At 45.4% G+C, this 18,481-nt stretch overlaps 1 protein-coding gene across 1 annotated transcript in view; it reads right to left on the bottom strand.

The window, feature by feature from the left end:
* NID2 (nidogen 2) overlaps positions 1-17,881 on the bottom strand; it is a gene marked incomplete at its 5' end in the record, with an annotated part of 66,772 nt that extends 48,891 nt beyond the window's left edge. Inside the window, 4 exons of the mRNA XM_089665818.1 lie at positions 4,772-4,900; positions 6,440-6,586; positions 14,606-14,833; positions 17,681-17,881. Coding sequence (XP_089521944.1) covers positions 4,772-4,900; positions 6,440-6,586; positions 14,606-14,833; positions 17,681-17,881 — 705 coding nt within the window. The remainder of the gene's footprint in view (positions 1-4,771; positions 4,901-6,439; positions 6,587-14,605; positions 14,834-17,680) is intronic.
* Between the last annotated feature and the right edge of the window lie 600 nt (positions 17,882-18,481).

Here is an 18,481-nt window from a genome sequence, read left to right as displayed (position 1 = left end):
CCCGCCTACACACATCCTGACAGCCAATGTTTGCCTGCCCTGGCTGTTTTTTTTTTTATCACGCTCCGCGGGCCGGTTTAAAAGGTCCGCCGGGCCATAGTTTGCCCATTGCTGCTCTAGGCTATTGATATAGCAGGAAATTATAAATCACAAAAACAACTGAATGGAATGAAAAATATATGTTAGTACACAAAATAGATCACATCTTTGTACTCCAACTATGCACTTGCCTGTCCGACCAGCCTAGCACTGTCCCAAAATTTGTATTGGTCATTTACTAAATGGAAACTACTTATGCTAGAGCCAGGAGCAGACTGACAACTCATGGGGCCCCCGGGCAATAGGGGATCATGGGGCCCCTGTGTCCTTGCCCAAACTCAAAAAAGCCTATGAAAAAAGGTACCAGGGGCATTTCATGGGGCCCCCTACTGACCCCAGGCCCTCAGGCAGTGCCCGAGTTTCCAAATAGTTAGTCCGCCCGACTAGAGCTAGCATTGAAAAAATGATACCATACATCCCAGGAGTCTTCATGGGCTTTTTTTTCCCATCTAAAAGGAAGGGAGGAGGGTCTTTCTCCGCTAAACACACTCTCCGGCCTGCATGCCTAAGCTAAGGACAGATGGACTTTAGGAAGTAAATGCTACATGACAAACCCACCCTTACTCAAGATGGCCATAGCAAAAATGCTAGGGGAGTGTTTTTCTCTACAAAATAAAGCATGGAGACATAGATAGATGGGAGAGTTGGCTTTGAATATTAAAATTGAATAAGAGTCCATTCACAATTGCGCGACTTGCCATGCAACATTCGGTTCCAAAGTTGCATGACAAGTCTCCATGTTTCCCAATGAGTACCATTCAAATCTGTGCGACTTAAAAAGTAGTTTGTGCACTACTTTGGTACCAGTTTTGATGCGACTTTAGTCCAGTGAATGTAAAGTCGGATCAAAGTCTCACCACATGCCGCATCAGTCGCGCTCCAATGTCACACTGGAAATTGTGCAACTTTGGAGATGTGCGAAAGTGAATTTAGCCTTAAAACAGAGTTTTCATGTTGTGGTCCTCACATACAGTTTAGTTTTGCTTTCACCTCCTCGGCGGTATGATTCTTTCCGATTTTTTTGCTGAAAACGGTACATTTTTTTGCATGGAAATATGTAGTTTTTTTATTGTAGGCTGTAATTTTTAGGAATAACTCACTGAAATCTGTCCGAACAAGAGTCTAGTAAACATCCCGGGGATGATAAAATTTGAAACACAAAATCATAAATTATAATTTAATAAATAATCATAAAAAATATTATAATAATAATAAATTTAATTCAATAATATAATCAAACCAAAAACACTGAAATTTGAAATACAGAGGCAAATTCGCACATCGCTGAGCAAAGTCGCAAAATCGTTTTCAGTGTCTGATGACGAATTTCCGCACAAATCGTTATCACTCAATTCTGCAAGTGCTTCTGATTTACTATCGCTGTTCTAAAACCACTTTTGACATAAAGGGACGCTTTTTGGACGCCATGGACCTTTCTAAGTTTCCAGGCAGAAAGAACAGTCAAAATGCAGGCAGGGCGCAGGACAAAGCACTCGGGACAAAATATATGTGAAATGCATTGAAACAGCAATGACAGCAAAAATGACATTTTTTAAAAATTTCAAATTTCCCGCCCGTACGTCCCGACGTCACAGGGACCAGAACACAGAAGCCGGATGCCGGCATCAGCCGGAGATGGCCAGGGACGCTGCAGGGGACACATCACGGGAGCGAAGTACAAGGTAAGTGCTGCAGGGACCCCCTGAGCAACGCTGCATGGTAAGCCCGAGTGTAGCTCGGGGTTACCGCTGTTGGTACTCAAATTTTACCCCGAGCTACACTCGGGAATACCGCTAAGGAGGTTAAAGCAGTTGTAAAGGCCTAAGGTTTTTTTACCTTCATGCATTGTATGCATGAAGGTAAAAAAAACCTTCTGTGTTCAGCGCCCCCCCACCCCCAGCCCCCCATAATACTCATCTGAGCCCAATCTCGGTCCACTGATGTGCACAGAAGACTCGGCTTTCCCAAGTCTCCCCTCCTCATTGGCTGAGACACAACAGCCATTGGCTCCCGCTGCTGTCAATCACAGCCTGTGAGGAGGGAGCGGGGGGCAGGGCCAAGTCCCACTCTGCTGTGTCTTATGGCTCAGGGACGAGCATGCACCAGTGCCCCCATAGCAAATGGCTTTCTATGGGGGCACTGCTCAGGGAGGGAGGAGGAATCAGCATGGGACCTGAGAAGAGGAGGACAAAGTAGGTAAGTATAACATGTTTGTTATTAAAAAAAACACGTGAACCTTCAGTATCACGTTAAGTGATTTTATACTACAAATCAGTCCCGACTCTACTTCCATCCAAACACTGTTGTTTTTTTAGAATGGTTGCAGAGCGGAGATGAAGTGGGCAGAGCCGTGATTATGAATACATGAACACAGCACCGTCTTTATAAACCGACTTTGGACACATTGCATTATTTATACAGCACCAGACACACTGACAATGGCGGATGACACAGCAATACAAGTCGGGATTAATCCATCCACACAGAAAGCAGAGGGTGAGAAAGAATATGTAAGGTTGCGAAACAGCACGTAAGAGGAGGAAAAGCAGCCGGCGTGTACAATTTACCGCACGTGAATAACTTGTGTAACAACTAAAGACAGCAACGCAGCCAATCAGATGATGCCTTTCCCCCGCCCTCCCTCCTCTACAAAAATGTGTCCTGGAATCTAAGAGGTCACCGAGGCCAATACAGCGGGTTCAATTAATAGGGAGCCTTCTTTCAGTAGAAAAAATTAGGAGACTTCATTACACCCTATTCATAAAAATAAGATTTTTTTTCTTGACCATTGAGGGACACAAAGTCATATACTGTCTTCTACAGGACCGGAAACTAGCAAAAAAAAAGACCATATTTGACTTTGTGTGTCTCAGTGGACTCCAAAAAAATGGATTTTACGGTGAGTACAAAAATCATCTCAATCAATTATTAACCTTCCTAGTGGTCTGATAATGTCAGTATTTCTGTGCTCCAAGCGGTACTTTTTTTGCATGGAAATCTGTTGTTTTTTTATTGTAGGCTGTAATTTTTAGGAATAACTCACTGAAATCTGTCCTAACAAGAGTCTAGTAAACATCCCGGGTATGTTAAAAATTGAAACACGAAATCATAAATTATAATTTAATAATCATAAAAAATAAATAATATAATAATAATAAATTTAATTCAATAATATAATCGAACCAAAAACACTGAAATTTGAAATAGAGCGCCAAGTTCGCACATCACTGAGCAAAGCCGCAAAAAAGACGAATTTCCCCCACGAATCATTATCACTCAATTCTGCAAGTGGTTCTGATTTACTATCGCTGTTCTCTAGCCGGTCTAAAACCGCTTTTGACCTAAAGGGACGCTTTTTGGACGCCATGGACGTTTCTCAGTTTCCAGGCAGAAAGAACAGCAAAAATGCAGGCAGGGCACAGGACAAAGCACTCGGGACACAATGTATGTGAAATGGTTTGATACAGTAATGTTTTACTATGTGATCCTAGATTGTAAGCTCTGAGGAGCAGGGCCCTCCTATCCATCTTGTATTGAACTGTATTGTCTCCCGTTATTTTGTAAAGTGCTGAGCAAACTGTTGACGCGATATAAATCCTGCGTAATAATAATTTTAGTGTGTTGAGTGAATGTCACTTTTTAAAAATTTTTAATTTCCCACCGGTTCCGTCCCCGTACGTCCTGACGTCGCAGGGAACGGAACCCGGAAGAGAGATGCCCGCATCGGCCAGAGGACATTGCCGGGGACACTGCAGGGGGGACATCACGGGCGCGAAGGACAAGGTAAGTGCAGAAGGGATCCCGGAGCAACGCTGCAGTGTATTCCCGAGTGTAGCTCGGGGTTACCACTTTTGGTGCTGAAACATTACCCCGAGCTACACTCAGGAATACCTCCAGGGAGGTTAAAGGGACAAAGGAAGTCAGATACAAGTCAGATACTGTCATTTTTTTTACTAGTATCCAATCCTCCTGTAGGCAGTATAACCCGACAGCATATGACTTCCTGTGTCCCCTAGTAGACTCCAAGAAAAGGATTCTAGGGGAGTAAAAAAAAAAAAAAAAAAAAAAAGATTCTTGTAGTCAACGTAAAATTCTTTTCTTCAGTTGTCCATTGGAGAATGCAGTCTTCATATCTAAGGTGCAGCTGTTGCCTATAGGAAGTTGGACACTAGACAAAACTAAACATCACCTGGCTACACCCCTGAATACAGTATGTACTGAGGAAGCTCAGGAGTAGCAAGAATTGAAACAATGGCAGTGTCAGGAGGAGGGTGTCACCACTCAAGAAACCAATTTAACTGCAGCAACAACTGGAAAAACAACCCAACACAATGGGAGGGATCTGTCTCCTCCAATGAAACTCAGGCGAAAACGATATTACATTGAGTAGAAATGTGCTTTTCTACCAGTGGGGGACACAGTCGTTAACATTTGGAACATTCAAATACAGTCCCAAAAAGAGGATTGGAAAATAAAGACAACCCTCACTGAAAACAGGGAGTGGAACAAACAAACTGGTATCGGCAGATGTTGTAACATCCACACATAAAAAAAAAAAATGATGGCTGTGTTTAGCCAACTACACAGTCAACTTTGAGGGTCCACTTTAACCAGAGTATTCAACAAACACTGACACACAAGCATCGTAATAAAACAGAAACAGGCTACTTACATATACAGTTTTGGCCATCGGCGGAGAACACGTAGCCAGGCAGGCACTCACACCTGAAGCTTCCAGGTAGGTTCACACAGCGGGTGTTCTGTCCACAGTTTTCAAGCTGTTCTTCACATTCATTAATGTCTGGAGAGAAGTACAAGCATTGTACACGTTAGAGCAGGTCTCATCACCACACGTCTGTTGGATGTCTCCCATACTACATGCTGTGGTTCCATCCTGAAATCAGGGGTGGATTTACCCCGGGGCAAATAAGGCGTTTGCCTTGGGCAGCATTTTTCAGGGGGGCGGCAGCACCACCCTCCAGAAGTAGGGACACGCGTGGCAGGTGACAGAGGTTGGGGACCAGGCGCGGGACTGCCTGAGCTCTGCCATAGGATTCAAGAGAGGCTGTGGGCTGCTGGAGGATGTAAGTAGAGGTCAACTCTTGTTCCCACACAAGGACAACAATGGGCTTCCCTGACCATGTTGTCCGGGGATGGCCGGCTTCTTTCATTCCGGGAGGTGAGTGCTGGAGGAACGTCTCACTCTTTTCTCTCTCTCTATTATTTTATATTCAGAGTCCATAATAGGGCCAAAGAGAACTATAAAACCTTGACTTTTGCCTGGAGCTCTGTGATAGCTCTGGACTGACAGAAGTGAAAACTGGTTCTGATGGATATACCATAAGCTATGTTTTACTTCACAAAAGTAGGTCCACTATGAAAAGATAGTGTAGGTGGACCCTGTTCTGGTCCTAGGCTGCTTATCTGATAGCGACTAAGGAAGCGCTCTCCAGACGGTAAATTCTAACATGTTTACAGAGTGCTTGGTACTAAAGTTTACCTGACTTTTTGAAGGACTTTTTGAAACATTTAATGGTGAAGAGCAACAGATACAGCCATCGTGTTTTGGGGGGAAAAGCCTCACCCTTCTTCGGGGCTTCAGCAGTTGATGTCACAAAGTGACCAAGTTACGGCTTGATGAAGATTAGCATCTTTCAGCGGAACTAAAGGCAGACAAGCCTTTAGTTAAAGTTCTTCAGGTCTAAACTATTAAAAGGAGAAGTATAGCCAAAGCTTTTTTTTGGCTATATTTATCCTATAGATCACAAGAGTGCAGTTCGTTCTGCACTCCTATGACCCGTTCCCAGCCGACAGAGGGCTAAAGTCTGCTGTCGGCTGACATCACTCACCTGGTCCAAGCTGGGGAAAGATTGCAAAAAAGATATGGTCAAGATCCACCCAGGAACCTGGACCGGCACCTGGCTCAGACTCTCAGAAACCCACGGAGAGCCTGAGTCAGCTCCTTCTGCCCCCTCAACACTCCAGCACACTAGTGAGCGCTGGAGGGGCAGAGAGCCGGAGACTGACAGTCATCAGCTCTCTGCAGCCTGGAGACCAAGAACTGAGTGATCATAGGTGCTTGATCGCTCAGTTCTCAGTCTTAGAGCCAGTGGGGGAAGGATCCAGCATCAGACAGATGCTGCATCCACCTAGGCGAGAATAATATTTTTTTTTCTTTTTATTGAAACTCAAACATTAATTTTAAATGTTTCAAAAATGTAACTTTAACTGAAGCTGGACCTCCAAATGCACCAAAATGCATAACCCAACCAACAACTATATCAGTGAAAAATCAGCTGCAGTTTATTATTGGAGAAACTACTCCACATATTGAACCTACCAGTGCAGTCTCGGCCGTCTCCCCGGTACCCGGATGCGCAGACACAAGAATAATTCAGTCCAGTCGCTGGCTGGCACTGGGCTCTGGTGTCACACTGATGGGTGCCATCAAAGCAGGGGTTAATCTGTGCTGGTTCCTGGGAAGAATCTGGTGGATAAAAAGAAAAATTCTAATCAGCACAAAATATTAGATATTTGGTAAGCAGCTCAACAAATGTAAAAATAATGAAATAAGTAGGGCCAAAGCTCTTTTGGCCCTACTTCTCCTGTGGGTCACAGGCAGTGGTGTATTTAGGTTTCGGGTTGCCCTAGGCAATACAAAAATTGGCTCCCCCCCACGGACAGACCCCGACACTGACCAACACCCCCCTCCCCCACTAAAAGAGCCTGACATTGACCAACACCCCCCCAGCCCCATCACCCCCCCACCTGAGAGAACCTTCCACTACCACTGCCCCCCATACACTGGCAATGCTCCTCACTCTGTGAGAAAGACAGACACTCAACTACACAGCTCCGGACATCCCTGGGAACGAGTCAGGCTCTGCATACACCATCAAGCAGCTGCAGCCTCTCTCAGAACCCACCTGGTGCACGAGTCCTTCTTCCATCCCTTCCTTTGGGGGCGGTGCTGCCCCCCTGAAAAATGCCGCTGCCCACCTGAACGATGCTGCTGAACCCCCTGAAAAATACCACCCTAGGCAAATGCCTTGTTTGCCTTGTGTTAAATACGCCCCTGGTCACAGGAGTGCACTTCGTTCTGCACTCCTGTGATCCCTATTCAGCTGACAGTGGGCTGCTGCTGGCTAATGTGACTCAGCCGGTCCAGGCTCTGGTGAGATCCTGACTTTATTGTAGGGATCTGGATGGACTGGCAGCTGGTTTGGCCTCTGAGTATGCCACCGAGAACCTAAGCCAGCCGCCCCTGCCCCCTCCACAGCCCGATGCTCCAGTGAATGCTGGAGAGGCAGCGCACAGAGCCAGTGACTGACACTCATCGGCTCTCTGCTCACTGTAGACCGAGAACTGAGCAATTAGTGGTCTTTGATCGCTCGGCTCTTGGTCTTAGAAGTGGAGTGGACAGATGCAGCATCGAACTGCATCCAGCTAGGTTGTTATGAAAGTTTTGTTTTTTTTAAATCCCGCACTTCTTTTAAAGTGGGTTCTCAATCAGAACTAATTTTGTTTTCGTTAAGAAATAGTTGGGATGGGTTGCTCGGTTCTTACTGGTAAAGTGACCACAAAACCAACCAGAAGATTTATTACAACAGAAAATGGTTTTATTTTTATTAACGCCAAAGGATATTCTGATAACCTTTTACATCACCTGGTTTTTACTCCCTCCCCCTCCCCCCACCCCACCAAACAAGCTAATGGAATATTTTATTAAAATCCCTCTTTTTACAACATTGCATACCTAATTTTACACCCTGTGATGTCATTACTGGGTCTCTGTGCTTCTCCATGTAATAAAAGTAGATCACAGCTGGTAGGAAGGGCTGATCAAAGCTTCCTGAAAACAGCAGACCCCCTAGGTAATGCGTACATATGATGTGGAGTCCCCAGAGTTGAAAGAACTATAGTATTTAAAGTCAAAACCTTTTTTTTTGTTTGTTTTGGATAGAATGTAGAAGGTCTAGACCCTCTGCTACAGATTTATTGTAGTCTGTGTTTCCGCTGCAGAAATGTGCCCCTCTATTTTTCCTAATGATCATTGTCAAAGAGAGAGCGATGGAAAATCCAAGCTTTTAGTGCTATTATGAAAGTAAGATGGGGGAATCTTCCAATGGGGACAAGAGATGGGGGAATCTTCCAATGGGGACAAGAGATGGGGGAATCTTCCAATGGGGACAAGAGATGGGGGAATCTTCCAATGGGGACAAGAGATAGGGGAATCTTCCAGTGGAGACAAGAGATAGTGGAATCTTCCAATGGGGACAAGAGATGGGGGAATCTTCCAATGGGGACAAGAGATGGGGGAATCTTCCAATGGGGACAAGAGATAGGGGAATCTTCCAATGGGGACAAGAGATAGGGGAATCTTCCAATGGGGACAAGAGATGGGGGAATCTTCCAATGGGGACAAGAGATGGGGGAATCTTCCAATGGGGACAAGAGATGGGGGAATCTTCCAATGGGGACAAGAGATGGGGGAATCTTCCAATGGGGACAAGAGATGGGGGAATCTTCCAATGGGGACAAGAGATAGGGGAATCTTCCAATGGGGACAAGAGATAGGGGAATCTTCCAATGGGGACAAGAGATAGGAGAATCTTCCAATGGGGACACGAGATAGGAGAATCTTCCAATGGGGACACGAGATAGGAGAATCTTCCAATGGGGACAAGAGATAGGAGAATCTTCCAATGGGGACAAGAGATAGGAGAATCTTCCAATGGGGACAAGAGATAGGAGAATCTTCCAATGGGGACAAGAGATAGGAGAATCTTCCAATGGGGACAAGAGATAGGAGAATCTTCCAATGGGGACAAGAGATAGGAGAATCATCCAATGGGGACAAGAGATAGGAGAATCTTCCAATGGAGACAAGAGATAGGAGAATCTTCCAATGGGGACAAGAGATAGGAGAATCTTCCAATGGGGACAAGAGATAGGAGAATCTTCCAATGGGGACAAGAGATAGGAGAATCTTCCAATGGAGACAAAAGATAGTGGAATCTTCCTGCTGTGTTTCCAGGGATAAGAAGTTCCAGGACGGGAAAAGAAGGAAGATCTCCCCAGCAGGATACAAAGAAAAAGGTAACCCAAAGGTGGTTTAACCCTTCTGTAATCTGAAGTCTGCCTTTCCAGCCACTTTAAAAAGTTACCTTAAAGTCTGATTAAAGAATATGTAAACCCAGCATTTCATGTTCCTTATATGTACTTGCTGTATCATGTATTTGTATGAAAAAGTCTCCATTCTCTTTGTTTTGCTTCCTTTGTGTGAAATCCTTGGTGTTCATGCCAGTCCCTCTGCTTTCCTAAAACTTACCCCACTAGGCATGAATGAGAACACAGAGTGGTCAGTTCTCTAGCTGTACTGAGAGCTAATCTAATGAAAAGACTTCTACTCACACCCCGCCCCCACATTCACTTGAGCTGCTGTTCCTCCACCCTCACCTCTCTATGCAGCTGAAGACAGAAGGAATGTGATTACTTAAAAAAGGAAGAAAAAAATGTGTTTATGTTTATTATATCTATACACAAAAGGTTTGCCTTTCATTTCTATTTTAGGCTGAAGGGGTTGTTTTACAGGGATAGGGTTTACATATTCTTGAAAATAAAAAAATCAATTCAAATTTGTATTCCTAACTTAAAATGTTACTAAACTCTGGACCCGGCATTCACTATATCCGGTCTGCCCCAGACCCGGCATTCACTATATCCGGTCTGCCCCAGACCCGGCATTCACTATATCCGGTCTGCCCCAGACCCGGCATTCACTATATCCGGTCTGCCCCAGACCCGGCATTCACTATATCCGGTCTGCCCCAGACCCGGCATTCACTATATCCGGTCTGCCCCAGACCCGGCATTCACTATATCCGGTCTGCCCCAGACCCGGCATTCACTATATCTGGTCTGCCCCAGACCCTGCATTCACTATATCCGGTCTCCCCGGACCCGGCATTCACTATATCCGGTCTCCCCGGACCCGGCATTCACTATATCCGGTCTGCCCCAGACCCGGCATTCACTATATCCGGTCTGCCCCAGACCCGGCATTCACTATATCCGGTCTGCCCCAGACCCGGCATTCACTATATCCGGTCTGCCCCAGACCCTGCATTCACTATATCCGGTCTCCCCAGACCCTGCATTCACTATATCCGGTCTGCCCCAGACCCTGCATTCACTATATCCGGTCTCCCCAGACCCTGCATTCACTATATCCGGTCTGCCCCGGACCCTGCACTCACTATATCCGGTCTCCCTGGACCCTGCATTCACTATATCTGGTCTCCCCGGACCCCGCATTAACTATATCTGGTCTCCCCGGACCCCGCATTCACTGTATCTGGTCTCCCACAGTACACAGAATATGGAAATACAATTATTTTAGTAAATATAAACTGCTAAAAACCTTCAGCAGTATAGCAGTTGTCTGACTTCTATCAGTGTCTGGCAGAGCACTGGGTAAAGCTTGTAGGAGGAGTTTTCATTCTCCTGATTCCTATGAGGCTGCATAACCCCTGACCCTCTGTCTGGACAAAGCTGATTGGCACTGTGGTGATCACATGCACTCTTCCAAAGGAAAAAAAAAAAAAACTCTCTAGCCATACACACTAAACTGTGCATGTGCAGAGTGCCTCCTAGAGCTCTGTACTATCAGCAGATGAATTGGGAACAGTAAAAGAAGGGGAGGATCAGAGAGGACAGGATCAAACAGCCTTTTTACACAATGCAGAAGATTAACCCCTTAGGTTCCACAGTGAGTATAACAAGCATGCTTAATTGTATTATTGTGTAATTGTTTAGTAACACTTTTAAAAAAAATCCCTTCTATTGGTCTCCACCACTTCCAAATTTCCTTTTTTTTTGGGGGGGGGTATGGGATGACATAATCGGAGTTCTTGTTAGAGGGTGGCTACCTTCGTTCTCATGGTTCCAATGTATGTAGGAAGGTAGCCACCTCTCGAGATGGACTATGGGATATGTAGTGTGCATAGAGCAGTGTCCATGACCACAACTAAATGTGCACTGCTTGTTCCAAACAAATGGAAGTGAGGGGGTTGGGAGGTTTGGGAGCTCACAGAGGACATTACCAGGAGACAGAAATATCTTTGATAAGTAGTGGATGTGTTCGGATTATATGTGGAGAAGAAGGAGGTTGTTTTGTGTCACTTTAAGAGGACCAGAAGACGAGAAGTTCTGTTAATATTTATCTACAGCTGTGGCTGGGATCGGCGGAGTGGAAACTTGTAAGCAGATCATTTATGTGAGAGCGACTTAACAAAATGAGATTTTATGGCTGAGAGGCGCTCTGTGTCTTGTTTGTTTGTTTGTTTTATTTACTTTAAGTAAATTTCAGACTGTGAACTGAAGTGGGGGGTGGGGGAGGAGATGGTGGCACCAAGAGAATGGGTGAGCTGTTCTTTGTTACAATCATTCCAATTAAAGCTGAAGTTTAATTTCCTTTATTTTGCCTTCTCTGGCTCTTCCCTCCCTCCTCATCAAAATACTACTGACATTTAACCCCTTGGTGCCGGCGCCTCCTGGCCCTTTAAGGGTTTCAGAAGCCGGGCGGGGTTTTAGCGAATCACGGCGGTCACATGATCGGGAAAGGTCCTGATCGCAAGAGGAGATCGGGACCTTTCCGTGAGTAGCAGACGTGTGTTGGGAGCGCGCACTCTCAGCACATATGTATTTTTTATTGCACGCAAATGTGCGGCCGCTCGGCGTCAAGGCTAAGACGCCTCCTCCTGAAGGCCGGCCCACCGCCGTGACAGCGAATTACGGTGGTCACATGATCGGGAAAGGTCCCAATCGCAAGAGGAGATCGGGACCTTTCCGTGAGTACCGGGCATGTGTGTTGGGAGCGCGCACTCTCAGCACATATGTATTTTTTAATTGCACACAAATGTGCGGCCGCTCGGCGTCGAGGCCCAGATGCCTCCTCCTGAAGGCCGGCCCACCGCCGTGACAGCGAATCATGGTGATCACATGATCGGGAAAGGTCCCGATCGCAAGAGGAGATCGGGATCATTCCGTGAGTATGGGGCATGTGTGTTGGGAGCGCGCACTCTCAGCACATGTTTTTTTTAATTGCACGCAAGTCTGCGTCCGCTCGGCGTCAAGGCCCAGACGCCGAGAGGCCGCACATTTGTGTGCGCTCAGCGTGAAGAGATTAAATAAACCCTTTTTGTTTTCATTACATTACCCTCTTTTAGACGCAGCCTCTGTGCTACTCTATGCAATGCAAGCAAATCATGGTTGGTGGAGGATTGGTTCCAGTAACTGCCCCTTGCCGCACCCATCACCTTCCTTGTGAACCATGCGTTTTCCCCTGCTGCTCATGCCCCCCCTCCTTTCCTTCCTACCAGCAGCTGCAAGCACACAATAGGATCCTTCAGGATGGAAAGTAGGGGAGGGGTCCAGCAAATATGTCACATTTTCTTTTCCTGAAAGAACACAATGAGTGATTGGTACCATTCATTCACTGTGTTCATTCATAACTCAAGCACAGTAAACTGTTTTTTTTGGGGTTTGTTTTTTTTAAGAGGAGGGGCCCTACTGGCCTGGGCCCCGTACAGGAGGACTGGTGGTACCCCCTTATCCACAGCCCTGGCTGCACGGTATCTGCATCCAATCAGATGTACGCACTGTTCAGGTATTTTGACAGATGGCGCCACCGCCAGCCAGCGGACTGAACTAAAGGCACGTATGGCCTGTTTTACACGGATTGCATGTAATTCATCAGAAAACACATTTATTGATATATTGGCAAATACAGAACTGCAATACTTTGTCTTTTATATCTGCCTGAGGTTCAGCTTTAAAACTGATCAACAGCACAACTTTACAAAGTGGTCTCATTGCATCTATTCATGGGGCCCACTGGCCCCTGGCCTTGACCAGCCCTGATCTTAATGAAGAGTTTCTGGCCATTCTCCTCCAAGGCTTTCATTTACTCCGGCCTTTCTCACTGAAGACATTTCATAGCCTGCAGCCCCCTGACCAAAGGGTCTGTTTGATTTTCACAAGCATGTAATTTGCCCGGACACTTCCTACACGCTTTGTTCCTCTGACATTGTAAAAGGCTCGGCTATCAGCTCCTCTTTGTGTTGGCCTAATGAATGGAGGCACCCCTCTTCCAAGAGACTTTATGGAGAAGATTAGGTTGCTTGACTTCCTGACCCAAATTACTCATGCCCTTACAGAGCAGAAAAGGGCCTTTGTTACATGAAAGGAGGCAGAACAGGAGACCCTCCTCCACCCGCTGCCAGCACACGAACACTAATAAAGCCGGGGAACAGCCTGCTGGGACTGAAGGAATCTAAAGAGGAAAAAAAATCCCTGAACGATGGCACTGAGGCAAAGGACATCAAACGTCTGCGTAAACCAATTACTGGATTGTATCAAAACCTGTGGGGTGTTAAAGAGGTTTTCTACTTCAGGGTAAAAAGAAGGAAAACTCTTCACATGATCCCCTGTAGCTGCATGGGTGACCTAAACATAAACGAGCATGCAACCTATCTCTGCAGTAGACATCGGTGACATCACCGACAATGCAACCTATCCCTGCAGTAGACACCGGTGACATCACCGAGAATGCAACCTACCCTTCACTAGACACTGGTGACATCACCGACAATGCAACCTATCCCTTCACTAGACACCGGTGACATCACTGAGAATGCAACCTATCCCTTCACTAGACAATGGTAACATCACCGAGAATGCAACCTATCCCTTCACTAGACACCGGTGACATCACCGACAATGCAACCTATCCCTTCACTAGACAATGGTGACATCACCGAGAATTCAACCTATCCCTTCACTAGACAATGGTGACATCACCAAGAAAGCAACCTATCCCTTCACTAGACAATGGTGACATCACCAAGAAAGCAACCTATCCCTTCACTAGACACTGGTGACATCACCGAGAAAGCAACCTATCCCTTCACTAGACAATGGTGACATCACCGAGAAAGCAACCTATCCCTTCACTAGACAATGGTGACATCACTGAGAAAGCAACCTATCACTTCATTAGACACCGGTGACATCACCGAGAATGCAACCTATCCCTTCACTAGACACCGGTGACATCACCGAGAATGCAACCTATCCTTTCACTAGACAATGATGACATCACCAAAAATGCAACATATCCATTCACTAGACACTGGTGACATCACCGAGAATGCAGCCTATCCATTCACTAGAGACCAGTGACATCACTGAGAATGCAGCCTATCCATTCACTAGACACTGGTGACATCACCGAGAATGCAGCCTATCCATTCACTAGACACTGGTGACATCACTGAGAATGCAGCCTATCCATTCACTAGACACTGATGATATCACTGAGAATGCAGCCTATCAATTTACTAGACTGATGACATCACTGAGAATGCAGCCTATCCATTCAGTAGACACCGGTGACATCACCAGACTACAGCAGCCTTAAAATAAATGTATCATTCTCACTTACCATGTACAGATCCAATATGGCTGGTAATAGCGAACCGAAGAACTTTTTCCTCTTTATTATACATAGCAAACACTCGATCGACTGCCAGCTTCTGCGCAGTGGGCGGGTACTTCTGTGAGTGGCCACACTCCTGGTAAGTAATGTTCTGCTTTAGCCGGTAAGAGAATCTCTGAACGTCACCACTCTGCGAGGTCACTGTGTACTCCCTGTACGCCGTGGAGGTCACAACTGAAGACAGAACAAGAAAAGATAGTTTTGACTATATATTATTAATGATGATATTCTTTTAGCGTCTTTTTATCTAAACCAGCCACGTAATTAACTGCTTTTGGGGGAAAAAAACCCACAAGCGGCATTCCTAGGACTTTCCTACAAATATGAAACATTTTAAAATCAGTTAGTGGCTGGCCAATAATTTTCAGCCAGCTATTTGATATTTGAGCAAGTCTGAACCAAAACAAAGTAAAGCTGCAAAAGAACCGCAGAGGGTTAATGATTTCATGATCTCAAAGTGATCCTACAACATATACTTACCACTCACTTTTCCATTCAGCCATTGACAGAGAATATTAATACCTGGTATTTATGGGTATGGGAGAGCATGTGAATGTCACCACTTTCCTGGCTCTGTAAAAGCTATACATTGCTTCCTCCTACCACAGTTTGTTTTTGTACATAAGTGAGTTTCTTAGCCTTGTTTCCATATCCCATGCATAAACACATAGGAATTGGGATGCAGAAAAAAATGGCAGCAGGTGCTCTGGACCGATGAGTCAAAATGTGAAATATTTGGCTATAGCGGGAGGTAGTTTGTTTCCCAAAGGGCTGGAGATCGGTACAATAGTGAGTGTCTGCATACAACTGTGAAGCATGGTGGAGGTTCCTTACAAGTTTGGGACTGCATTTCTGCAAATGGAGTTGGAGGTTTGGTGAGGATCAGTGGCGTCCTCAATGCTGAGAGATACAGGCAGAGACTTATCCATAATGCCATAGACCAGGGGTGGGTAACTGTGGCCCTCCAGCTGTTGGTGAACTACAAGTCCCATCATGCCTCTGCCTTTGGGAGTCATGCTTGTAACTGTCAGTTTTGCAATGCCTCATGGGACTTGTAGTTCTACAACAGCTGGAGGGCCACAGTTGCTCACCCATGCCATAGAAGTAACTTCAGTGTAAAGAACAACAAGGGAATCCCAAAGTGATGGTTTGGCCACCAAAGAGCCCTAATCTCAACATCACGGAGTGTCTTGGATTACATGGAGAGACAGAAGGATCTGAGGCAGCTGAGATCCACAGAAGATCTGTGCTTAGTTCTCCAAGATGTTTGGAACAACCTACCTGCCAGGTTCCTTCAAAAACTGTGTGCAAGTGTACCTAGGAGAACTGATGCGGTTTTGAAAGAAAAGGGTGGTCACACCAAATATTGATTTGATTTGGATTTCTGTTCATTTACTTTCCATTTTGTTAATTGCTAAAAAAACTAATCACTTCTATTTCTGAAAGCATTTTTCATTTACAGAGTTTTTTCACACCTGCCTAAAGGCCGGAACACATGGGGCAAATATCAGCTGGTATTAGCCAGTTCAACAAAAACTGGACGGCATTCGGCCAATGTGTACAGAAGCCTGTCCGGCTTTGTCAGACAGGTATGCTGGAAAACCAGCAGCCGACCAGTATCCGATCAGCACTCTCAGCTAATGGCTGCGAGCGCTGAGAGGTCTGTTTTTTTAGTGGGTCAGCCCCCTGTCAGAACACAATAGCTCAGTGGGGAGAATGCTGTACAAGCATCGCATAGTTAGTACAGCGAGCTCCTCAGTCTTGATTTTTTTTCATTCAGCCCAATGAGTAGAAGAAAAAAAAAAAAAACTACCTGTGTATACCAGGTGTAGGGAAAAATGTCTTATTAACCACCTCCCATCCAGCCGTTGTATATAAATGGCTGGACGGTGGCACTGCAGGGTTGGGTGGCTGTTTATAAATGGCCTCCCCGCCCCTTGCTTGTGCGCGCTCCCTGGGAGCACGCAGCACCGCGATCCAATGCCCGCCGTCTCCTCCGGACAAAGTGGAGCACCGATCATTGTACAGGACCTCTCTGATATCATTGCTTACTACGTGTGAAATCTGTGAATGATCACAGAGGTCACATGGTACAAGGCTATTCACAACAGCCTTGTACCATGTGACAAGCTGTGACCAATCACAGCTTACACAGTAGTTTTCAATGGCTGCAAGAACGCAGCCAGTGAGAAGAAGTAATGATTGCTTTTACAGCCTTTATGGGTGTAAAAGCAATCCGTATAAAAAATAAAAAAATCTTCATCACCCCCACAAGTAGTACAGTGTCACTATAGTGACACTGTACTGCTAGGGTGACAGAATGTAAAAAATTTTTTATAGGCTTTTTTGAGTTTGGGCAAGGACACAGGGGCCCCATGATCCCCTATTGCCCGGGGGCCCCATGAGTTGTCAGTCCGCCCCTGCTGGACAGTAATGTTTCAGGTACTCATATCCTAAGAGTTTAGGTATCTTAAAGGAGAAGGCAATCCTATGGAGGTCAACATTGTCAATGGGTGCAGAAGTGATGGAGAAAAGTTCTCCAACTAAGTCACAGAGTGCAGTAAAAAGTTCAACAGTGTCTTCCAATCTCTCTTGTATTAAATTATGTATTATCTCCCTCCAATTTGTAAATAGCTGGACAAACTGTTGGCACTATATAAATCCTGTAGAATATTTACAAAAATGATAACGCCTTTCCCACTCTACTAGAAGTTAACAGATTAAAAAAGTGAAACACTTACAAAAGTTAAACACTTTTGCTTAGTATGTCCGATATACTTGTTATCAGGGGCGGACTGATCATTTCAAAACTCGGGCACTGCCCGAGGGCTCTGGGTCAGTAGGAGGCCCCATGAGATGCCCCTGGTACCTTTTTCATAGGTTTTTTTTTGAGTTTGGGCAAGGACACAGGGGCCCCATGATCCCCTATTGCCCGGGGGCCCCATGAGTTGTCAGTCCGCCCCTGCTTGTTATAAATCCCCTGCAATTCAAAAAAGCCTAAACCTGACCCACAGCCTGTACCTGATCCAGAATACTGGTAGATCTCATAGTATGGAGCAATCTGCACCGTCGAGGTCTCTGGGATGTATGGAATTTTTCCCCTAATCGTAGTCCGTACATGGATATAGTTATCGGAATCAAAGCCATCTGCGGTTTGTGTGACGTGAATGACTTCTTCTCCCGGGGAAAACACTGCTTCCATGTTGTGAACAAACTTTGCCCCTAAACAATGGGTGAAAAAAGAGAAGATAACAGTTTTCAAAATACTAAAGAATGTATTGGTAGGTAATCACATTGGGGAGCGTCGGAGCTACAGGACTGCAAATATTGCCAGAATTGTGACCCATCATTCTGTCTCACCTCTGGTCATGAAAATTCTTGATGATGTTGCAGGCCCATTCTCACCGCCGTGCAATCATCACTAATGTTTTTAAGCCTTTTCTGAGCTTTATCTTTTGCTTTTTTTTTATATTTTTACATTAAGTCTACATTTTTTTTCCTTTTTTTTTGCTTGTGCTCAAAGCCAGAAAAAGCCAAAAAAGAACCTAAAACACATTTCAGCTCACAAAAAAAATGCTAAAAGAACACTAATAATGCATGAACAAAAATGACAGACAGCCCTTAAAGTGGACTAAAAGTCATGTCAAGTAAGAAGGTAAGATCCCTGAAATTCCCACTCCTATTAACAGGAAATTCGTTCACTGCAGAAACCGCTGGACCACGATCCCTGGGAAGTAAGCCTATGATGATACAAGGGGGGGCAGGGTCAGAGTACAGGCAGAGCTGCCCATTGCCTGATCTTTCCTTTCAGCAGATTATGGG

This window comes from Staurois parvus, unplaced genomic scaffold (genome assembly GCF_062004578.1).
Source record: "Staurois parvus isolate SC_StPar_1 unplaced genomic scaffold, SC_StPar_1.0 ptg002360l, whole genome shotgun sequence".
In the NCBI taxonomy this organism is placed as follows: domain Eukaryota; kingdom Metazoa; phylum Chordata; class Amphibia; order Anura; family Ranidae; genus Staurois; species Staurois parvus.
The sequence above is the reverse complement of the archived record's forward strand: the minus strand, read 5'-3'. Positions and strand labels throughout refer to the sequence as shown.